The sequence below is a fragment of the Plasmodium malariae genome (genome assembly GCF_900090045.1).
Source record: "Plasmodium malariae genome assembly, chromosome: 12".
Classification (NCBI taxonomy): domain Eukaryota; phylum Apicomplexa; class Aconoidasida; order Haemosporida; family Plasmodiidae; genus Plasmodium; species Plasmodium malariae.
Window position 1 is genome coordinate 2,753,630 of NC_041786.1, and position 24,656 is coordinate 2,778,285.

The following is a 24,656-nucleotide window of genomic DNA, read 5'->3' on the forward strand; positions in this document are numbered from 1 at the left end:
AGAAGTAAATGTATGTATAATTATTAATAATATATAATAATTATTTACTTTTTTGTAATAATTATTGATCTTAATAGGGGGGAAAGAAAGCAAAATTGAAAAGCCCCCCAAAATTATATAATAGAGTAAAATTTGATAATGTACACCTTTTTACTCGAATGATATTTTAATTGTAGTTGATAAATATATGCGTAAAAAATGTAAAAATATAAACGCCAAAAAAAAAAAAAAAAAAAAAAAAAAGTTATAACGTATATTTTGTAGTATGTACTTAGGAAAAAAGGGGAAAAATAAGAAAATAAGGGAAAAGGGGAAAAATTGAAAAAGAAAAAATAACTAAATAACGAAATAACAAATAACAAAATAACAAATAACGAAATAACTAAATAACGAAATAACTAAATAACGAAATAACGAAATAACGAAATAACGAAATAACGAAATAACTAAATAACTAAATAACTAAATAACAAATAACGAAATAGCGCAAAACGGAAAAAAGTATGTATAAGAAAAAAAAAAGATGGAAAAGTATCGAGAATTTTCTGATGCTTCCACAGGAATAAATCCATTTTTACCTGTATGGGTTAATAAGAAATTAAGTTTACACGAGAAATTATTAAAGTTACTATTAGTCCCATTAGTAATATGTCGATTGTGCTTCCTGTGTTTGACGTTAATATTTATGTTTTTTTTAAATAGCATATTATGGTTGCTAATATTTCAATGTATAAAAGAATTTTTTTATCAAATAATTCAGGCAATTTACTGTAGATTATTGTTATTCTATTTAGGTTTCATATATTTAGATGAACAATATGCTAATTACAAAAGAGTAAAAATAAAATGTAATAAACAGAAAATACCATTTGCATATGATGACTATGGCCATATATTTTTATCCAATTTTACATCTTTTGTTGATGTGTTATATTTGGCATTTAGATTAAACCCCTTATTTATGATTATAAATAAAAATGGGAGTTTATCTCCTGTTTTCTTTTTTGATTTGATAAAATTATCCTTACAGTTTTCTATACCTAACAAGAAAGGACTATTTAAAAATATTGAAGAAGTACACATCTATGCAAAGAATAAAAAAATTCGTAGTATTGTAATATTTCCAGAATCAATGAAAAGTAATGGATCATGTATCCTTTTATGGAAAAATGAAATATTTACGAATTCGGAGTATGTCTTGAGAAATAAATGTAATATAATAACGTTTATATATGAAATTAATATAATTAATAAAAAACTAAATCAATTATATACTGCTCCACATACTGTTTTTCATCCATTCATACATATAACTCTTTTATGTTTTAATATTTACAACAAAATTAAAATTGTCTGGTTAAGTGAAAAAGATATTTCATGTGCTTTAAAAGTAGTTGAATTGACAAATAATGATGAGTTGGTACATTATTTAAGAAATCTAATGGGGCAGATGAAACCGACAGGAGGTACTTTAGTTAATGTAAAATCAGAATTGCTGGAAAAATTTGTGAATTACTGGAATATGACAAGAAAAAGAGTATATTTATAAAATATATATATATATATATATGTAACATATACAAGGTAGTCAATGCTAAGACGCACTATTTGTTAATAGTTTTAAGCAAAGAGGATCAAGAAATTTTTTTTCTCTTTTTTTATGAAGTTTCAAAGGCTAGATATAGCTCACGCAGCTAACTCAGTGTTTCCAGGAACAAATAAGGAAGAAAGTGTACTAAGGAGTAGAAGTAGATTAAAAAGATGAAATACAGTGCTACATGATATATAGTACGAATTTATAAGGTGAAGCATTTGCAAAGAGTGAAAATGAAGAATTTGTAAAAAAAAAAAAAAAAAAAATATAGAAAAATGTAGCATAACAAAACAAATATACCGTTTTATTGATATAAAAGTTTTTCCATCTTGAATGAATACAATATTTGTGAAAGTATGTAAAGGAAAAATTTTAATCCAAAGAATGCTTTTATAATTTTTCCCCATTGATCTTTTTTTTTTTTTTTTTTTCTCTTAAAAATACAACACCTAATAGGAAAAATATGTTTGGCTTCATATAAAAATACATTATATATAGGAGTATGCATTTTACTACATAAAAGTATGTGCTTGTTTGTACATATAGATAAGTTCATGTACATCTATATACGTATATATGTACAAATAGAGTAATTTGTGCCACCACGCTCAACCGATAATTAAGGAAAGAATTAACATATTCTTATTTTGTATTGTGCACACATTTAGTATTTTTCTTTAAATATCACTAAAGGAAAAATAAATTTTTATAGCTTCTATACACAGAACATCTCATTAATTGGGTATATATACATATATTTATATATATATATATACATACATATGTGTGAACGTATTTATACGTAGATATGCGTGTATTTACGCACGTATTCATTTATTTCCTTTTTGTTCGTTTGTGATATCAAGAGCAAAAAACATTAACTATAAATGTTTACACCTTTCAAATTATCTTCTTGAATCTATTTATTTATAGCTGCAAAAATATATTTTTTTTTTTTTTTAATTATGCTCCTTTTTGAATTTGTTGATTTTGTTCGAACAAAAATAACATTATTTTAATTCTACATATAATTATTTTACAAAAGCAAGGAATATATATATTTAATATTTCTTAATAAACTTATAAACAAAAAACAGGTATAAAGGCGCTGGTGATACATTAACAAAGTGGCATTTATAATTGAGCATATATATGTGAAGTAACTACAGTTATTAAAATGAGGACTATTGTTTTTATGGATGTTTATTTTGTTTTATGGTATAGAGCAAATACAAATGTAACAAGATAACTACTGAAATGTGCTTAAATTGCGTAAAAGAAAAATTGCTGATGATGACAGCATGCATGTATGCGTGTGTGTATATATGTATGTGCGAATGTAGACATAAGTACATTTATGGTGTAGTAAGCTTATGTGAGAATTAGTTCAATCTAGGTTAATAATATTTTTGAAGAGTACAATTTTTATTTCTTTAAAAAAATTATAAATTTTTGCAATGAAGATTCAGTTGAATTAAAAAATACGTGCGCACACTTTTTTGTTTTTTCTTTTTTTATTTTCCATGAATATAAGACATAATGTTAACTGTATATAATTTTCATTTAATTATAACAACATAAATTGCCTGTCATAAGAATATAGTACAATAATTTTTTTTTTTTTTTTTTTGTATTTCTTTTACTTTTTCTTTTTTCCCCCTATTTCTGGAAAAATATTTTATAGAATAAAATTTCACATAATATAATTAAAAGGGATAATGAAGAGAGTTATTATTTTTGTATTAGCTACAATATTTTGCGTCATTCGTCATCATGTAGGACACTGTCAAATGTGCACAACTGATATATGCGAAAAATGCTGCCACCCAACACAAAATGGTTAAGAAATATATAATGCTGTTTGCTATAATTAATACTACTATGATTACAATCACAATCACTATCACTATCACAATCACTATCACTATCACTATCACTGTCAATGTTATTATTATTATTATTATTATTATTATTATTAATTTTATTTTAATTTTTATTTTTTTAATTTTATTTTATTTATTTTTTTTTTTTTTTCTCCTTTTTGGAACAATTTTACACTTCAATTATGGTCCTCTATTTTAACGTAGGTTGTGAAAATAACTTTTATAAAACAATGAGAGGCAATCATTACAGCGATAGAACATATTGCAAACTGTGTGAATGTAAAAACCCCATTACAGGTACTTTTGAAACCTTCTCATGTGTTTAACTCGATTCATGAGATTTTTATACATATATGCGTAAATATATCATATATATGATATGTATTACACATAAGTGTATGTAAAAATGCACTAAAATTTTTTTACCAAATATAGCAAAATAAAAAATATAGCTAAAAGATACTTGTAGTGCTTTTCGCCATTAATTCACAGCAATAATTTATTGTACATAATAATTTTTTTAAACATTTCATATTTTATGATAGGATGTGGATGGGTAGCTGAAAAGTATGAAAAAGTAAAATGTACAAGTTGTACCTTTATAAAACACGCTTCCGCCAGGTATTCCTTAAATACATACATACATACATAAATAAATAAACATATATACATATATATATATTCCCAATAGTATAGTACATATGCCCATTTAATCCTTTTGTAATCACGCATATTCTTTATATATATCCTCTACGTAGAATAAAATATTTTGATATATGTGGTTGTGGGTATGAACTAAAAAAGGGACTTCTACTAACTAGTAGTTAAAGCAAATGAAGAAATGAAATATGATATCCTTATGGACAAAGCTTGTGTTTTGTGCCTGTTATTTTGTATATGCATATGCTAGTTTGTTAAGTTGTTATTTTGTTTAATTGTTTTTTTTAATCTGCTCCGTTTTGCTTTGTTTTGTTTTATTTAATTTTAATTTTTTCTTTTTTATAATGTTAATGTTTTTATTGTTATTTATTTTGTTATTTATGCAAATGAAGCAAAATGTATTTTAAAAAATTAAAAAAGTAAATGTGGGTATTGAAGTATATCAAAAAGGATTACTAATTATTTGTTTTTTTCTTTTTTTGTTTGTTTACTTTTTTACTTGTACATTTGTTTACTTTTTTACGTGTACATTTTACTTTTTTACTTGTACATTTGTTTACTTTTTTACTTGTACATTTGTTTACATTTTTACTTGTACATTTGTTTACATTTTTACTTGTACATTTGTTTACTTTTTTACTTGAACATTTGTTTATTTTTTTATTTGTTCATTTATTTATTATTATTCTTTATTCGCATAAAGAAAAAAGGGAAACAGAACTTCACAAAAAAAATCGAATAAAAAGTAAAATTTAACAAAATGCAAATGTTTTAAGATTTATTCCTTATAATGAATACATTTTATTAATATAACAAATAAATGAAGCGTTCTTTTTTTTCTTTTTTTTTTTTTTTCTCTTTTCAAAAAAGGATAAATAAAAATTCATTTACATTTGCAAGGTTCACAATATGCGGATTTAGACAAGTCAGATAAGGTACATTTTTGTCTTCTTCTTATATATACTGGATCAGACACATAACTAATAGTTGGTAGTTGATATTTTTTATGTGTTTCCAGATCATTCATTTTTTCGAAAAATGGTCCTTGCGCATAACTTATTAAAGGGACCTCATATAATATATTCTTGGCGTAAAATTCGCTATCTATTTGATGATAATACAGCTGAGGATGATCAAAAGATTCTAACACAATGCGTTCAGTAGGTATACAAGGAAAATCAACGGATTTTTCTCTGCTACAAAGATCATGGAATTCATTGTACGTATAAGTCCTTTCTGTAACTTTTATTTCTGCTTTTTCTGATATGAAGATGTAGAAGAAAAATATGCACATATGTGTTTGAGTATATATGCATACATACACTTTTATATTAATACGTACGTACGTATGTATGTATGTATATATATATGCATATATAGCATAATGCTTTTACCGATAATGCAGCATATAAATATAAAAAAATAGATGTACCACATAAAATGAATGTAGGAGAAAAATAAATAAGCATTATACGTAAAACGGAATTTCAATACATTAAGCTATTAATTGTTTATATTTACCACAGCAGCATTTACACATATTGCAAGATGAGCATGTAGACTTGCTGAATATATTCATTTTAAAAAAAAAAAAAAAATATTAAGTACAAAAAAACTATAAAAATGTAATACGGGAAAAGAGATTTGCTTTTTGTTCTAAAGTTGGGAAGAAATGTAACAAGTACCTATTCCACAATAGTAATATATGAAATTCAAAAATAAATATCTAAAATGGGATTAAGAATAACGATTTTATAAAACTTTATGTAAAGATAAGAAAATAATATAGAAAATTAACAAATAATATTTTTTTAAAAAATTAAAAAAATAAAAATTATTATATCTGAATTATAAAAAAAGGGCGTTGTACTGTTACCTTGTATTATTTAAGCTTAAAAAAAAAATGTTTAGAATCGTAGTTATAAAGGATATAATAAATATACATGTGTATTAACGATTTGGAAAAATTACAATTATAATACGCATTAACTAGCTATTTTGTACATTTATTTGTATATTCATTTGTATATTCATTTGTATATCCATTTGTATATTCATTTGTATATCCATTTGTATATTCATTTGTAATATTTACTTTTTTTTTATTTTTTTTTTGGTTGGAAATTGTTTTTTGTGTCAACAAAAGTTATGACACATGCATAACGTTTACTAGCTAAAACGAATTTGGAAAAGCTACTTTTGTAATTTTTTTACCTTGCCTGTTCATAAATAAAGCAATAATAGCATTATTTTTTGTTTTCCTGTGTGTGTGTGCAGCAAAAGGGTTGTTTAAATAAAAAAAAAAAAAAATGTATCGTTACTTCTTATTTAAAAATATATTCAGTAGGATCATATTATTTGCTTGATATTTTTAATCCTTTAAAAAATTGTTCAAATACATTTTGAATACATACTGATTGTTGTAGTGAATATCCAACTTCGCCAATTGGTGAATATAATTTTGAAAAAGCAAAAATGTAAATAATACAGATTTGTTATAGTATACAAAATGTGATAACTTTTTATTTTTAATTAATTGAAATATAAATAAAAAATATAATTCCTAGATAATAATGGCACGTATACCTAGAATAAAAAAAAGAACAGAATATTTTATTTTTTCCTTTTTTTTTTTTTTTTTTATTTTCCATGTTTGCATTATATCATATCATTTAATTTTGTGGTTAGTATTGTTCTTTGGAATAAAATGAGAAAGTTTCGTAAAAAAACAAAAATTGTTAATCTAAATATTAACATAAAACAAAAAGATATTACATAATTCTACCCGTTAATTTAGGTATAAAAAATTATATAGGCCTCTTATATATAGAGAGATTAGTACAAAATTAAGCTTTACATGTTTTGTTTTTGTTTATTTAGGCAAATATTACTGTACATTTGTTTTCTCTTGTAATATTTTGAACATACGCGGGTTGTTTTTTAGCAAAAAAACGTTCATGATTTATGATACGAGAAGAAGAAATGTCATCGTATTTCAATTCGCTTATTTCGGTCAAAATAATTATGCTTCTTTCTTCTTTTAATGTTCCTTTGAAAAAATATTCCACAGTTAAGGCTTTTTTCTTTTTCCCCTCTCAAAATTAGGGATCTTTTTATAAAAAAAAAGTCAATTTGCTACGTAAATTTTTTGATTACAATTTAAAAATAAATAAATATAAATATATATATATATATATATATATATATATTAGTACCAAATTCATTAAGGGACGCAAAACTAGGATGAAAAATATGTTAGTATATATATTAGTAAAAATATAATTTTAAAATAAAATTACTATTGCAATTATTTTTTGCTATCTTGTATTTTTTTCAATGCAGACCATGTAAAAATTTTAATTTACTAAATTACAAAATTATGGTGTAAAAAAATTGGCAATGATACACAAAATTTTGAATATTTGAGAGCTTAATAAAATAAAAATAGAATAAAAATAAAAATAACAAAAACAATAACGAAAAAATAAGCAGTAACGAAAGCAAAAGCAATAACGAAAATAAAAATAAAAATAAAAAAACGCGCTAAATACAAACAACAAATGAATAATACATATATATAATACCAAAAAAAAGAACTATGTTTCATGTTCCTCAAAATTTAATTGTTCATTACCATCATTGTTCTATAAAAGATGTTGGCGATGTTTTTATAGACTGTTTAAATGTTCAATTATTTTTTCTAAAGAACGTTTTAAATTGTCCTTTCTTACATTTAGTAGAAGAAATACATCCTTTTAGCAATTATGGGTCTTACCCATATGCTTTTAATACCTTAGAGGGGAATATTTTATATGACACGGAAATTATTGACTATTTGAAAAATGTTATACGAAAATTATTATATAAAAAAAGTTATTTTAAAAATTAGTAAGAAGTATTTATGTAATCTCCAGATGTTTATATGCTTTTACATATGATGTATTTCCATTTTTCAGATTTATTTATTTGGTTCGATTGAATATGAATTATATTTTGGAATTTTGAATGAACTAAAGACAATATTGGTATCATATTTTTAGTTAAAGTTTTGTAAAAATATATAGTAAAAAAAAAAAAAAAGTTTAGATAAGACTGTTCTTATGCACTGGGCGAAATTTCTTTTACTCAGATATACTACCTATGGGCAGATGACAAAATTTACAATAATTTTACCAAAAAAATATATAAAGATAGGTTTTTTTATCTATACTACGTTTACCTAATAAGGTACAATATAATATTCCGTTTTTATACATACATATATATATATATATGTATGCGTACTTACATGTATGTGCACTTATATGTATATGCTTAAATAAATGAACTCCTTATTTTTTGTTTTTTTTTTCACATAGAAAGCTGAGAGAAGAAAATTTAGAAAAATGCAAAATGAGAGGATTAGACAACCACAGTTTTGTTAGTACTATATACATTATATAGCATTTTTAATTAATATATAAATCCCAATTATAGGCATATATATTTTCCGTTTCTTTTATTTATAGAATATAAAACGGTTGAAAACAATTTTAAATATATTAGATAATATTTTGTATGATAAGAACAAATCCAGATCAGAAAGTGATGTTTCCTATTTTCATTCAGTGTGCTTTTCTGTTTTATCCATATTTTACTCAATACCTTTAAAATGTATAAATATACCAATGTTATTAACAGAAAATATTCTACAAACTGCTCTATTATTAAAATATACATATAAGACAAAATAAAATTATGCAAGAAAAAAAGATATATGAATTTTAAATTAAAACGTAATTAGGAACTAATTTTTCATATATTTTTTTTTATCTTTTATCTTTTCTTTTTTTTTTTTTGTTTCTGTTATAGTTAACATGGAGTTACAAAATGTTTTACTATCCAAGCCGACTTTAATAGAATTTGTTAAAAGCCTCAACGATACTCACAAAGTGTGGAAAAATGAGAAATCGTTTCTTTTAGGTATCTGCAACACATGCTAGTGTGATAGCTTTTATATGTACAGCGAAAAAATAAAGACCTTACTATTTTTTAGAACACTATGGACATTATTCTTTATTTATTATTATATTATTATTATTATTCTTTATTTATTATTATATTATTATTATTATTATTATTATTATTTTTTTTTTTTTTTTTTATTTGTGAATGTTATTGGAATACATGTTTATAAAACACATTTACTGATAATCAAAGTGGACATAGTTTTTACATAAAAAAAAAAAAAAATGAAAAAAAAATGAAAAAAAATGAAAATATTAGAAAACCATTTTATATGGTTATATATTACCAATAATTCGATTATATGCATATAACGTATGTATAAAAAAAACACTATAAAACAAGTGTAAATGTGTTATTCCTACGAATATATTTTGTGAAAAAATAAAAGAAGTTACTTTTTAACGATTTTACCTGAACAGGTCAGCTCTATAACCATATTTTTTTAACCAACCTTCTCTAGCTGTTTGAAAAAAGGCCATTTTTGCCATTCGCGTAAATTTATAAATTCCTCTAGAATATCCTCCTTGTATACACCTCATCCGTATTCTATTAACACCAACCTGAAGGTCAACAAAAAGGGGGGTTATTTATATAACTATGATTAAAAATTAAAAAAAAAAAAAAAAATTACATTGAATATATATATGTATTTACGTAGAAAATATTTTGAATGACATCATTCTGGGTATATACTGATTATATTAAATGAATATTTCAATTTTGTCAATTAAAAATAGACTATGACCACATCTGTTCAATTAAAAAGATTATTCTTTTTTTTTTTGGGAGTTCTTATAAGTATTATACATACATGTATACATACACTCATACACAAATTCCCACATACGTAAATACGTATATGGGCATATATCCCCCTTACTTTATTGTTAATTCTTATTTGTCCTTTAAAACCAAGGTTTTCAAAAATATTTTTATAAACCCTTGTGTTTACTTCAGATTCCATAAAAGCCCGCCTTGCTAAAATATCTCTGTACACTCTTCTGTTATAACTAGGAAATCCTAATGGTACTTGATTCAAATATGGACCTGGGTTTCTTGCTGCCATTTAAATGATCGTAAAAAAGTTGAAATAAAATAAAAAGTCAAATGTACATATACGAACAAAGAAATAGAGAAATTCATAAATAAATTATAAAATAATTGTGTGATATAATAAAATTATTAAAAATATATATATATATATATATATAAAGAATTGTAAAATAACGAAAGGACAAAAGAATTTTTAATTTTACGTTTTCACAAGAGTTATTTTTGTATTTTCTTTTAAAAATTTCTGTGCAAAGAATAAATGTGCACGCACATATAAGTTAATATAATGAAGAAAATGGGGGTACATAAATGAAATAAGGCTGGGAAGTAAAAAAAAAAAAAAAAAAAAAAAAAAAAAATTAAATTATCAAATGAAATTTATATAAAATAAACACTTATGCTTCTACACACGGAAAAATAGTTTTTATAAAAGATTCATAAATCCTTCTTTTCACCGTTCCACAATTAAATCATATATTTTACTCTCTGAAATTTCATGCATGATTTTTTTTTTATTAGCGAAAAAATATATTATATAATAAAACATCAACTACGAAACTTCACTAAATAAATAAATGAATACAGAGATATCACAAATGGAAACAAGGTTAAACATTAATAATCGTATATATGCACCATTTGAGCATTCTGAAAATTACGGAAGGATTAATTGAAATAACAAGTTTACTGTTTACTATTTTAACTTTTACAAATGATCTGTTTGTATAAGCAGATTATTTGATTTGGCTCCCTTTATCAGAGTGCATTGTATTCATGCATATACATATGCATGTGTATATGAACATGTATTTGTGTATGTACATATGTGAAGGGCTACATTTACGCCTTAAATTTATATTAAAGTGTTGTAATATAAATTTGCGTTATAAATGCTCTGAACCGATATTAACAAAAATACAATTCCCGCAAGTTGTGTAATATGCATTTTTGCTATCTCTCAATGATATAATCTATTCAGTATTTAAGGGGCAATGGTTAAAAAAAAAAAAAAAAAAAATTTTTACTATATTTTTGATGAAAAACAATACTTATCAAATAATGAAATGAAGGTTAAGAAATTACTGTGCTACTATAATGCGACATTGCAATTCCCACGGTGAAGCAAATAATATTGTCTTCATAATTCGTTCATCAAGGGAATATTATTTCTACGGCTGAAAGTAGTTCGTATAGGTGCACTCCGTGTTCCTTAAATTTTTTTTTTTTTTTTACTAGTATTTCTATCATTTAGGTACATATTTCGGTTTTATATAAATCATTTTTACTTTTTTGTTGTTTATAGTTTGCGAACTAACATTACACAAGTTTTTTATACATTTTTGTACGATTAGAAAACTTTGATTTTTTTCTTTGATGTTTAAAATATCTAATAGAGTTAATATATCCATTTTCCCATTATTTTTTTCTATAATTTTTAATAAAATTTTAGCACAATTATCTTCTTTAATTTGTAATTCTTTTTTTCGAATTTTTTCCTTAATAAATTCATTAATATTGTTACTTTTATTACTTGTTGTAGCTTTATTTTTTGCCTCTTCTTCATCTTCTACATCATCATCTTCGTCATCCTCGTCATCCTCGTCATCATCATCATCATCATCATCATCATCATCATCATCGTCATCATCGTCATCATCGTCTTCGTCTTCTTCATCATCCTCGTCTTCATTATCATCATCATTGTCATCCTCCTCCTCCTCCTCCTCATCGTCATCCTCTTCTTCGTCCTCCTCATCGTCTTCTTCAACCACTTCATTCTTTGTTTGTTTTTTGTTTACATCTCGTTTTTTCTTTTTATCCTTTTTAGTGTTTTCACCTTTTTTTGGTTTATTTTTTAAAATTCTTTTTTTCACTGTTCGTTTTTGTTTTTTACTAATTTCTTGTTCTTTACCTTGGTCTATTTCATCATCGTCATCATCCGAATATTGATTTAGTTCATCATCCTCTTCATCATTGACTTGCTGTTTTAATAAAGATTTCAGGGTTTGACCATAAGATGTTAATGTAGATTCATCATTATATGAATTGTTATCTGAGTCATCATTTTCATCTTCATCTTCATCAAATTCTTCTTGACCTGAATCATCGACATTTAAATCTTCATCATCGCTTTTCTTACCATCATTGTTATAGTCCCAATTAACATTACTTTTTCTAAGCGATGTAATTGCTAAGGCTGAATTTACATATTCAATTTCGTCTTTATTTTCTCTTCTTAATTTATATAAATTTTTAAATCTTTTTTTTTCTTGTCTTCTTAATCCAAATTCATCATCATCGTCTTCTTCATCTGAAGACGAATTTGTATTTATAATTTTTTTTTTTTTTTTTTTTTTTTTTTCGTCTTTTTCTTTTATATTAATTTTCATCATTTCTTCTTTATTTTTTAGCCTTTCTAATATATCATCTAATCTTTTATTATTTAGTTCACTTTTCAATTTTTCTTGTGCATTATCTGTATTATATTTATTGGAAGTCTTAGCTGACAAGTCAGGTTCAAAAACATGCCAACTAGACACAGGGTAAAGATCAGAATATTCTTCATTTTCAATTAAAACAAAAAAAACGTCCGAATCTAAATTACATTTTTTAGATACATAAGATTGATGACTTATCTTTCCTTTTTCATTAGACGTATTTTTCAATAACCAATAAAATGAATTATTATTCTTCTCGTTTCTTAAAGTACTCTCTATATCTTCATCTTTGGACTGAAAAAAAAAAAGGCTTAAATTTATCGAACGTAAAGCGTCAATGAGGGAAAAACGTAGAAAAATGGCACAACGTTCAGTCAAATGAGTCTTACGTATGCTCACGCACATAGAGCACATAAGGCACAATTGTACGTACGTACATACATATGTGTGTATATATATGCACAAATGTAAACATGTTTGCAAGTGTAGATACAAATATACATATACAGTTACATATACACTTATGTATTTAAATATATACATATATATATACATATTTACATATATACATACATATTTACATATATACATACATATTTACATATATACATACATATTTACATATATACATACATATTTACATATATACATACATATTTACATATATACATACATATTTACATATACACATACATATTTATATATATACATATAATTATGTTTTTTACTATAAATGTTATGGGCGGGGTTAACTTGTTTAATTCGCGATTATCCGTAAAGCGCGAAACAAAATATTTTACATTGTCATCCGTTTTGTTTATTCTTAGTCTCTTGTTACCGAATTTGGACAAATTAAAATCTGAATATTTTAACGACTCATTTGTTTCACTCATTTTTCTTTTCTCTTCTTTTCTTTTTATTTTTTTATAATATCAAATGTTTTGTATTTGGCCTTTCGTTGAGCCTTGGATCATATTTTCGCAAAAAAAACAAGTACTATGTATTTTACGGAAGGCGCTGCATATGCACATACATAATCAAGTGAATTTACTTTTATATATATATATATATATATATATATATATATATATATATATACACATATGTACGTATGTATGTAAAATATAATGGAGCTTTCTTTTTAATTATGGACACTGGTAAAAAGAAAGAAAAATAAATTAAAATGGGGAAACATAAACAAACAAGTACAATGAAACGATGGCACAAATTAAAATAAAAATAAAGAAAAAAAAATAAAAAAATAAAAAAATAAAAAAATAAAATAAAATAAAAACAAAAAAATAAAATAAAAACAAAAAAAAAAAAAAAAAAAAAATAAAATAAAAATAAAGAAAAATAAATAATTATAAAAGTGTATACATAAGGAAAGCGACAAATATATCAATACCATAGCGTGTAAATATAAATGTATATATACAAGAGGATAAATGTAAAAATGAACGAATGAACGAATGAACAAACAGCGCTGCCTAAAATTGAAGAAAAAAAAAAAAATAATTAACCAAAAAAATTTACAAAGTATTATAAAATAATATAATATACCATTTTCACATGGTATTATTTGTGCTTACATATAATGTAATTAATTTTTTTGTGCAGCAAAGCTAGTAAATAAACGAATAAAAATATTTTAGCAAAATATGCATTAAGTATTAAGATAAAAGAATGTAAAAAGTTTAGTCAAATTAACATATATATAAAAAGAGAAATTTAAAAGGGCGTAATAAATATACAACATATGTATATATATATATATATATATATAGAAGGGAACAAAAATGATTTAAACCGTAATATACATCCTTAAATATAACTAATGGCGTTAAAAATAAAGAACAAAATTGTAAAAAAAAAAGCCAATAGTAAGGGTACTACCAAAAGGAAGAAAGAAAAAAATGTAATAAATGAATTGAATGATTCTTTAAATTGTAATCCTTTCATGAAAAAAGAAGAAATAAAACCATTCATTTTAAGCATAGAGGATGAAAGGAAGGAAGACAACGAAGTAGAAAGAAAAGGTGAAATATAAACAGAAAAAAATTCAAAATTGCACATAGATAAAGTTTTAATCATGTTATGTTGACCTATGGAAAAAATATTATTTTGTACATATAATTATGTATATACTTACAAACATACGTACATTTCTATTGCCTGTTCGCGTTATATTTATAGGGACATTTGAAAAATTACTAAAAAAAAGAATAAAGCAAATGAATAACAAATTAAAAGAACTAAATAAGGGGAATACTGAATTCAGGTAATACAAATACAAGAACATCCATGGATGCAATTTATTCAAATTCATATATATATATGTATGTACATGTATAGGTGGGCATAAGTATGCACTCTTAATTAACTTGAAAAGAAGAAAGCTCGTTACATCAGAGTGCTTTGCTTATATCACATATCTGAAGATTTTTTTATTTGCTATAATAATATTTGCATTATCATTTCATTTTTCATTTTCGTTTATAATAATAAATATAGAAAGAAAATAATAATTATTGACATAATATGCATACATAGGACACACACATGCATAATTTTTTAGGCATATAAATGTTAACCGTTTTTTGCCATTTCATCATATATTTTTTCCTTTTTTTTTTTTTTTATTTTTATTTTGAAATTACAGCCAAATGTATGAAGATGATATTGAAAAATTAGGCAAAAGATGGTATGAAAAAAAATTAGTTAACGATGTACCAAGAAAATTAACAATATTCTGAAGGAGAAATAATTAGAAAAAATTATATGGTTATTGCAGCGGGGCAGAATATACTCTTTACCTTTGTTTTAATTGTTTCTTCATTATTGTTCACCTTTTTTTTTTTTAACGATTTTCAAATAAGGAAAAGTATTTAGATCCATATATTAGCTATTTAAAAGTACTTTTTTTCCTGCATCATTATTTGTTAAAAATTTGTAAACATTTTTTAATTTGACATTGAATAATGTCCAAGTTGTACATAAGATTCAAACATTTTGTTTCTTGTACTATAAAACCTTATTATGTATTATGACAAATGCTGGGAATCTGTCAAACGATTGTTTTTTACTGCTGTGCATATAGAATATGCGATAAAATAAGGTGCACGACCAAGTTATAAAAATTTACACACATATATATATATATATATATATATATGCAGACGCGTAGGTAAGTAGTTGCTATTTAGATTTTATAACCTTTCAACTGCAGCTGTAGTACGTTACTGACGAAAAAAATACAAAGGTCAATATTGTCTAGTCTATTTTATTTTAAAAAGGATATTTTAATGTAATTTAAAAATATAAGATAAATGTTTACATATATATATATATATTTTTTTTTTTTTTTTGTATCCATTATGAAAAAAAAAAATTTTTTTGATACAACTTTTTATTCGTATTAAAAATTAAGGAAATCATAATAAGAATTATTATTTTGGGTAAAATGGTGTATATATAAAAAAGAGATAACAAAATGTGCACGTTTTGCAAAAACTACCACTTCACTGCTGAAATATATAATGAAATTAATTACTTGGTGTGTGTAAAAATGTATACATATATGGGTATACATATATATATTTTTTACATAAAAATATATATAATATACATGTTCACATAAGCCTGTCTAAACGGTTGTTTTAATTCCCTTTACATTTTGATAAGTTTCCAGGAAGTCGGACCATTCTTCATATGGAGATTTGTCAAAGTTTGTTACCTTCCATAAATCTGGTGTTAAATATCCGTATGTTTTACTTAAAGCGTTGAAAATTGCCTAAAATGGAAAAACGAAAATATACGCGGTGCAATAAGGGTAATTTAACGCGAAAATATACATGTCGATATATATATATATATATATACATTTGTACATATGTGCACGAGTTTATAAGCATTTCCAATGTTCGTGCAAATAACATAATAAAATTTTTTTTTATCAATTATTATAAAAAAAAAAAAAAAAAATCAATGCACACAAGAACGCTAATAAAACTATATTTAAAATGAAGAACATAATATCTCTTTATAAATAAAATTTCTTACTCTTAAAAAGTTTCCTCTCGTTTTTGTTTTTCCACAAGACGACGAAAAGCAATCTTTAATTCCTGCAAAATTTAACATTTTCTTTGTTGTTGGTGCACCAACAATTTGTGTACCTCTGGGTGCTGGTACTAAACGAATACGAACACTTCCACATTTTCCTGATACTTTCATAGGTACTGTGTGTGGATCACCAATTTTATTTCCCCAATATCCTCGTCTGACTGGTATTAAAGAAAGTTTTGCAGCAATAATTGCACCTCTAATAGCTGTTGCGACTTCCTTTGCACACTTTACACCTAATCCACAATGACCATTTCCATCACCAATAGCTACAAAAGCCTTAAATCTTGTCCTTTGTCCAGCACGTGTTTGTTTTTGTACAGGCATAATTTTTACAACGTCATCCTTCAATGGGTGTGCACATTCATTCGGTTGAAAAAAGTAATCAATAATTTGATACTCTTTTATTGGCAAGGAATGTAAATATATTTCTTCAATTGATACGATTTTTCCTTCCTTCACTAATCTTCCTAATTTCGTTACTGGCACCCAATTTTTCAAGTCATCTTCAGCTGAACTTCTTCCTCTAAAAATTATGAACCGTTCAGGTAAAATTCAGCATTATTCGAATTTACGCGCGCGCATCGGTGTGTAACATTCATTAGTACTTCACGTATATTTATATAACAACAATCAAGCATTTAAGTGCACATACACAAATACATGTATATATGAAACATACCCATTTACAACGATATCTGCATACACATATGCGTTGGTACGTAGGTATGTATGTACATATATATATATATATATATATATATTCATTATTACCTTCCTCTTCCCCTTCCTCTGGCTCCTCTAGGTCCCCTTGGACCTCTTCCAAATCCCCTTGAAAAACCTCCTCTATCTAATATTCGTTAAAAAAGAAACATATATACATACATATGTATATTTTTAACTGTAATCACTACATACATCTCTTACATACTAGCAACCTTGTTCTCTTTAAAAATGACGCAATCTTATTGTACACAAAGATGTACGCATCCATTGTGCGTGCATATGTATATGTACATCATGTAAACAATCATATGTTTATGTATAACTTGATAATTTTTTAAAAACAGAATAAAGCAAAATAAAGAAAAATACAGCAAAATATAGCAGAATAAAACACAATAAAACAATATGCGTAAGCAAAATTTATCGTCATAGGTCAGCAAATTTGTAGTTTACCTTCCATTGTTTATCAATTGGATTGTTTAAAAGAAGATGTTTGTTTATTTATATAAAAAGCTTTATATTTGTTTTTTCTTTAATTTTGTTAAATTATATATACATACATTTATTTTATAAACTTATTATGTATATGTATATATTATTTTGTTTTGTTTTTGTTTTTTTTTTTGAGGTGTGGGGGGGGAAAGGCATTCCACTTAGAACATAATTTATATTATATTTTTTTTTTTTTTTTTCTGTAAGTATTCTTAAATGTGATGAAAAAATATTAATTTTTTTTTTTTTTTTTTTTTTTTTTTATTGATATATAATTTGTTTGATACTTATGCTTTTTTCTCACACGTAGAAATGTCGCTTATCAGTTTAAAGAAAAATATAGTCCTTATTATTTATCAAAAAAAGAAGTAAAAACATAAAAACTTTAAATAAATAAACGAATAAATAAAGATAACTTAGTAAAATTATAAGGTGCATATACTTTCCAAAAAATATAGTAATTAACCTAGAATATTTGCTGTTTCAGAAAACATATAAAAAAAAACGTTTACTTACACAATTTACCGACGTGCATCTTTTTTATTTTTTTTTTTTTTAGTAAAGCTCATTTATATTTTCACTTTTAAGTATAGTGAGAGCAAAAAAAAGGGGATGAATATATATTACTGTAAGGAATTTAAACCGTATTATAGTATGCACATAATCAAAAAGCGAGGGTTATTAAATTGTACATAAATATCGATACGATTTTAAGTATTATAAATTTGAATATTTGTATATATATAGTCTACGTTTTTGTTGTCTCCTAGGTCCTAAAATACGCAAGTGCTTCAATGAACTTAGCTTGTAGATGGAACAACTTGCTTTGGTGAACGTTTTAATTATTTTTTTTTCTTATGAAATATTTAAGAATTGATAAACTTTAAATTATTCTTAAGGTTTTATAAAGTAAATATACTCAAAGGTGAAATTATCCACTTTTCTCACCTGATATGCAATTTTATTGAAAAAAAAAAAAATTACGAACAAAAAAAAGTAGGAATATACTTTTTTTAGTATACATATGATGTAGTAATAATACAATTAAACTTTTGTTAAAAAACAAATAAATTCAACACCGTTTTAGAAGAAAATATGTAGGCATAACGTAATTTTTACCGAAAAATTATACATTATCTTAATTATTTATAACTTAATGCAAGCTGCAAATTTATTTTTCCACCCATTCGTTTTTTGTTATATAATCGTCCTTCGTAAAATTTCCTTCACTCCGTTCATATTTACACATATATATACATGTATATATTTTTTTTTTTTCTGTTTCCGTGGTAATTGCATATTTTGTGTATTTACATAAAGGTTATGAAGAGAAAATAATTTTTTAAAGTAATATAAATTTTAATCTTTCCTGCGACTACCTAGCAATATATATGTTTTTGAAAATAGTATGTTGCATTAGGAGAGTTTGTGCTATATATTTGTAAAGCATATATTAGCAGTTTAGTGGCAATCATTTGTTCATATGTGTAAAAGTATTATATTTATATTGATATTGTTAATTATTACTTTATAATAGGCCTATATACATACATATATGTATGTATGTATGAATAGAAGTAGCGTGTACAGCATATATAAACACCACACATGTGTACGGTCGTCTGTACATGTTAAAAAATACAGATAAAATTACCAAAAAAAAAAAAAAAAAAAAAACAGGTTTCATAAAAACTGAATATTTTTGCGAGAACCGTAAGGCAGGATAAAGATTTATTTTTTAACTTTTTATTGGGAATTTTACTTTTTCTTTTTTTTTTTTTGTTTTTGTCTTCCGTCCATTAGACCAAATATATTTTAATCAATTAGCAAAAAATACAAATGTTTTTTCGTGGATATATATATATATTTATATATATATGGACATGAGAAAAAAAAAGACTACCCATATTACAAAAATGGAATGGATATAAAATTTTTAAAAAATAGGATAAAAAAATGAGTGAAAAATATGGTATTAAAAGACTTAAAGCGAGAAAAGCTGTGTCTCCCAATTATGGTGACATGAACCTTAATAAAAAAAAAAGTTTAACAAGGTAAAGATTTAAATTATGGATTTGTACATGCGTATATATGAATATATATTTATATTTATTTATTTATTTATATATTTACTTATGCCCAATATCAATTATGCATTTTTTTTATGGACATAGAGCATGACAGTGTTGCAGATCCGTCTTTGTTTTTATGTAACATAGATATGGAAAGACGTCGAAATTTTTAATTAAATGAGTCTTTATTCTGCATTATTTGTATATATATATATATATATGTACAATACGGGAAAAAAGAAAAAAAATTGTAAACATGCAACTTTTTCGAAAAAGCATTATTACAGTTCAAAGATCATACAATATGATCACGTTCATCTGGTTAACTTAAATAAAAATTATAAAAAAAAAAAAAAATGGAAAGAAGAAAGCAGAATAAATAATAAAAAAAAAAAAAAAAAATTATGTACCTTTTTGAGTATTTTATTTGAACAAATATTTTAAAGCTGTTGCCAGGTTGTAATTTATTATTTTTTTTTGTTTTTTTTTCAAACTTTTAAGTTATATTAAAATAGCTTACGTTATTAAAAACGTATACGTATATAAATACAAATACATATATATATATATATATATATATATATATAGTGTTTTTTTTTTTTTTGGACAAAACATAATAAGCTCTTTTTGGTAGCAACGTCATAATACATAATTTGCTTGTCTATTTTGGGCATAAATATATATATAATAAACACAAAATATAAAAAAATAAATACATAATATATAAAAAATATATACATTATATATAAAAAATATATACATTATATATAAAAAATATATACATAATATATAAAAAATTTATACATTATATATAAAAAATATTTACATATTATATAAAAAATATTTACATATTATATAAAAAATATACGCATTATTTATAAATAATATATGAATAATGCATGAATAATAAATGAATAATATATAAATAATATATAAATAGTACATAAATAATATATAAATAATATATAAATAATATTATATTATATATATATATATATATATATATATACATATACGGGCATATATATTGCACGTATGTACATATACACCTATATGTGCATATACAGCCAAATCGCCCTTGTTAATACATACTAATTTACAATGTGTGTGTGTAGATGTTTCAGGAGGACCGTCATTTTTGTGGCCGTAGTTGTTGTTATGCTCATAGTTGCCGCTGTTTTGTTAATTCTACATTTTGTAAAAAATTCAAATGCGACAAATGGATTTCCATTTCCAATAGGCATATATACATATAATGTGATAAATAAATATGATCACATTCATGATCCATCAGACGGGAATTTAGTAAGCATAGATCCAAGTATAATTCGAAAGGATGCAAATAAATATCCCTTTACTCAAGGATTATTATTTTTAGATAATGATACATTAATTGAATCCTCAGGATTATATGGTTATAGTTATTTAAGAAAATTTAATTTATCTACAAGTAAGACAGAACAACATTACAATTTAAAGAGTAATTATTTTGCAGAAGGAATTACAGTATTAGTTGAACCATCCACTTACAAAAAATATATTTTAATGTTAATGTATAAAGAAAAAAGAGTATTTGTTTTTGATTTTTATTCATTCATATTAGAGCATATGTTTGAATATGATTTAGATGGCTACGGTTTAACGTCTAACTTAAATGTAGTCTATTCAGAAGAGACACTAAAAAAAAATAATTTTGCATCTCGTCAAAAATTGTGGGCAACATCGGGGGATGATTTTCTTTATGAGCTTGAAATTCCCCATGAATTTTTAAAAGAAAAGAAATTATCTATAGCCAAAAAAACAAAAATCACTTGTGCAGGTTTTTCGATCGAACGTGTTAATGAATTAGAGTATCATTTCGAAACTGATTCTATTTATGGAAATATATTTTTAACGGAATTAATAATTGAGTTAGATATCACTAGTGGATCCTGCCTTAAAATAATCAGTCTTCGTGGACTAGTTGAACAATGCGATAACTATGTATGAATTGCATTTCTATAGTTGCATGTGTTTGGTGATATTGGCTATTTATTACCATGTGTGTGTATATGCTTATTTGAATTGGTGTATTAATGGGTACATTAATGGGTACATTAATGGATATATGAATGGATGCATGAATGGATGCATGAATGGATGCATGAACGCGTATATATATATATTTATTTATATGCACAAGTATATATATATATTTATTTGTGTGCATCTGCTTCTTTTCTTTTAATTTTATAGGATGCAAAGAAAAAAAACATAGAGGCCGTGCCAAACGGTGTAGCAATTAACCCCAGAAATAGAAAAGAGCAGTTACCAAACTTATTAGTAACGGGAAAACTTTGGTCCAACATATTTGAAATAAAACTTGAAAAGAATGAAAAATTAAGTGCCGGAGTAATTTTGAGTGAATATTTCAAATTAATAGGAGAAAATCTCTAAAAATTTTTATGTGTTAAGAGCGGAGCAGTCGTTGTGCACATACGTTCTTATGGTAATGCTCATTCCAATATATGTATGTAGGGGTTCACAAACATTATCATGTGTAGGTATTTGTATTAAAATATATATATATATATATATATATATGTGTGTGTATACTTATATACATAATGATTCTTCTTTGATACCGCCGTACATTCGAATTTACCCTTTTTAAAATTGACACCCTGATAGTTTTTAATTCCATTAGTTAAATGACCATTTAAAATAGAATAGTAGTTAACTATATTTTTTTATCACAATTATATATTTTTATATGTCTTTTTTTTTTTTTTTTTTTTTTTTTTTTTTGTGAATAGGCTTTGCAATCATCAATGTACTTATTTATAAAATAAAAGCTCAAACACTTTTAAAACGTTTATTCATTAAAGATGATATTCATCTATATGTGTATGTGTACACCTTTGTGTAAAATGTGTAAAAAGTTATTCGTAAAATATATGCATATTCGGAAGCTTCACTTTCTTTTTTTTTTTGTCTTGTTATTTGTGTAATTTTTCACAAGTGGGTAGTATATTACTATATTTTAAAGTCAATAACAAATAAAAAATACAAAGATAATTGGAATGCAGAAAAAGGAGAAAACAGCAAGGTGGAAAAGCGGTAAAAGTTCAAAGCGGTAAAAGTTCAAAGCGGTAAAAGTTCAAAGCGGTAGAAGTTCAAAGCGGTAAAAGTTCAAAGCGGTAAAAGTTCAAAGCGGTAAAAGTTCAAAGCGGTAAAAGTTCAAAGCGGTAAAAGTTCAAAGTGGTAAAACTTCAAAGCCGTAAAAATATCCCAAATAATCCTTTTTATGCATTTTCAGTAAATTATAAAAACGTCAATGATACGCTGAAATGTCTAAATGTTCGTGAAATATTATTGGCCTGTTCACAATATGTGCCACTCCGTTGTGACATTTCATGTTCGGCCTAATTATTTTGGATTTATTCAAATAAATCGCATGATCACAATTTTTGAATTCTCCTTTTATTTTTACCATTAAGTCGTTGTTCATTAAGTTTGTAATTTTTTCTGGAGCTTCCCTTTTTTCGTTGTACATTAACCACTGCAAAAATGGAAAGAAAAGGAGAAAAAAGGAATCAGAAAAAAGAATAAAAAAATAAGAAAAGCAAAAGTAATATAACAAATCGGGAAAAGGGCGTTTACATAAATACATCACTGGAAGCAAACTAAAAGCTCCTTCTTATGCCATTTTTACGACGGCATATATATGTGTATCGGCTCAAAGCATGAATATAAATACATAATGCAATAAATACACATGTATATATATGCACGAACCCTTTCAAAGGAACAATTCACATAAAATGTGCTTTATCTTTTGAAATGTTTATACTAACTGGTTGGTATGAAGATCCATATAAATCCCTATATAGCCAATAATCTCTTGTGAAATGATTTAAAACAAATTCCGATAATTTATTATCATCGTGATATAACTTATTTAAACTTTCTTTGCTAATTAATTTTAACGCCTCATTTGATGGAAGAAATCCTGTATAAGGGCCTTCTAAGGACAACTCATGAATTAGAGATGTACCAACTAATAAAAGAAAAAAATAAAATAAAAACAAAAAATAAAGAAATTCAAGTGTGACCAGGTATAACATTAAATAATAAAAATGTAAAAATGAATAAGTGTAGTAATAAATATACGTACATAATTAACTGTAGACATGTGATTATAAAATGATGTTTAACCATTTGGGTGATTTAAAAAATTCGAAAAAAGTTTTAATTCATTGTGTGAGAATATCAAATTAACTAATGTCCTTTTAATAGGTTTGTGTTCAAAACACCAATAAACTTTTCTGTTAATACTTTCTGGGTTGTTTGTTACCTTCTGGGGTTTCCTTAGTCCCCCGCTACGAGTATACAATCTTTTAATAACAAAAATGTAAAATGTGTATTTCATATTTTGTATTTACACGTATTCGCAAATGAGCGAATAAGCACATTGGTAAACAAGTGTGTACAGGTGTTTGCACGCGCATACATGCAATTATAAGCACGAATATACACATGCACATACACCCACGTACATATATATATATATAAATATATATATATATATGTATTTATTTATTAAGTAGAGCCCTCATGTTGGACAAAA

At 24.7% G+C, this 24,656-nt stretch overlaps 10 protein-coding genes across 10 annotated transcripts; 5 read left to right on the forward strand and 5 right to left on the reverse strand.

Annotated features, from left to right (window-relative positions):
• Positions 1–523: 523 nt before the first annotated feature.
• PmUG01_12069300 (conserved Plasmodium protein, unknown function) lies at positions 524–1,549 on the forward strand (the record flags this gene model as incomplete). The annotated part of the gene is made up of 1 exon (XM_029006932.1): positions 524–1,549. One exon carries the CDS (start codon positions 524–526, stop codon positions 1,547–1,549), a length of 1,026 nt encoding a protein of 341 aa, XP_028863372.1.
• Positions 1,550–3,312: 1,763 nt separating this feature from the next.
• Positions 3,313–4,305, forward strand: PmUG01_12069400 (conserved Plasmodium protein, unknown function; the record flags this gene model as incomplete). Its single annotated transcript, XM_029006934.1, has 4 exons — positions 3,313–3,433; positions 3,682–3,774; positions 4,023–4,098; positions 4,236–4,305. The coding sequence occupies 4 exons, from the start codon at positions 3,313–3,315 to the stop codon at positions 4,303–4,305; spliced, it is 360 nt and encodes a 119-aa protein (XP_028863373.1).
• A 715-nt stretch (positions 4,306–5,020) lies between these two features.
• Positions 5,021–5,716, reverse strand: IMC20 (inner membrane complex protein, putative; the record flags this gene model as incomplete). The annotated part of the gene is made up of 2 exons (XM_029006935.1): positions 5,021–5,397; positions 5,659–5,716. The coding sequence occupies 2 exons, from the start codon at positions 5,714–5,716 to the stop codon at positions 5,021–5,023; spliced, it is 435 nt and encodes a 144-aa protein (XP_028863374.1).
• Positions 5,717–7,735: 2,019 nt separating this feature from the next.
• On the forward strand, positions 7,736–9,119 carry PmUG01_12069600 (conserved Plasmodium protein, unknown function; the record flags this gene model as incomplete). Its single annotated transcript, XM_029006936.1, has 6 exons — positions 7,736–7,981; positions 8,094–8,162; positions 8,267–8,364; positions 8,496–8,556; positions 8,646–8,790; positions 8,989–9,119. The coding sequence occupies 6 exons, from the start codon at positions 7,736–7,738 to the stop codon at positions 9,117–9,119; spliced, it is 750 nt and encodes a 249-aa protein (XP_028863375.1).
• Positions 9,120–9,551: 432 nt separating this feature from the next.
• Positions 9,552–10,210, reverse strand: PmUG01_12069700 (mitochondrial ribosomal protein S14 precursor, putative; the record flags this gene model as incomplete). The annotated part of the gene is made up of 2 exons (XM_029006937.1): positions 9,552–9,704; positions 10,025–10,210. The coding sequence occupies 2 exons, from the start codon at positions 10,208–10,210 to the stop codon at positions 9,552–9,554; spliced, it is 339 nt and encodes a 112-aa protein (XP_028863376.1).
• A 1,231-nt stretch (positions 10,211–11,441) lies between these two features.
• Positions 11,442–13,528, reverse strand: PmUG01_12069800 (conserved Plasmodium protein, unknown function; the record flags this gene model as incomplete). The annotated part of the gene is made up of 2 exons (XM_029006938.1): positions 11,442–12,929; positions 13,364–13,528. The coding sequence occupies 2 exons, from the start codon at positions 13,526–13,528 to the stop codon at positions 11,442–11,444; spliced, it is 1,653 nt and encodes a 550-aa protein (XP_028863377.1).
• Positions 13,529–14,472: 944 nt separating this feature from the next.
• PmUG01_12069900 (conserved Plasmodium protein, unknown function) lies at positions 14,473–15,391 on the forward strand (the record flags this gene model as incomplete). The annotated part of the gene is made up of 3 exons (XM_029006939.1): positions 14,473–14,674; positions 14,832–14,916; positions 15,298–15,391. The coding sequence occupies 3 exons, from the start codon at positions 14,473–14,475 to the stop codon at positions 15,389–15,391; spliced, it is 381 nt and encodes a 126-aa protein (XP_028863378.1).
• Positions 15,392–16,281: 890 nt separating this feature from the next.
• PmUG01_12070000 (40S ribosomal protein S5, putative) lies at positions 16,282–17,943 on the reverse strand (the record flags this gene model as incomplete). The annotated part of the gene is made up of 4 exons (XM_029006940.1): positions 16,282–16,428; positions 16,698–17,283; positions 17,532–17,607; positions 17,937–17,943. 4 exons carry the CDS (start codon positions 17,941–17,943, stop codon positions 16,282–16,284), a joined length of 816 nt encoding a protein of 271 aa, XP_028863379.1.
• A 3,262-nt stretch (positions 17,944–21,205) lies between these two features.
• Positions 21,206–22,483, forward strand: PmUG01_12070100 (glutaminyl-peptide cyclotransferase, putative; the record flags this gene model as incomplete). The annotated part of the gene is made up of 2 exons (XM_029006941.1): positions 21,206–22,030; positions 22,283–22,483. 2 exons carry the CDS (start codon positions 21,206–21,208, stop codon positions 22,481–22,483), a joined length of 1,026 nt encoding a protein of 341 aa, XP_028863380.1.
• An 877-nt stretch (positions 22,484–23,360) lies between these two features.
• Positions 23,361–24,458, reverse strand: HDP (heme detoxification protein, putative; the record flags this gene model as incomplete). The annotated part of the gene is made up of 3 exons (XM_029006942.1): positions 23,361–23,588; positions 23,884–24,086; positions 24,245–24,458. 3 exons carry the CDS (start codon positions 24,456–24,458, stop codon positions 23,361–23,363), a joined length of 645 nt encoding a protein of 214 aa, XP_028863381.1.
• Between the last annotated feature and the right edge of the window lie 198 nt (positions 24,459–24,656).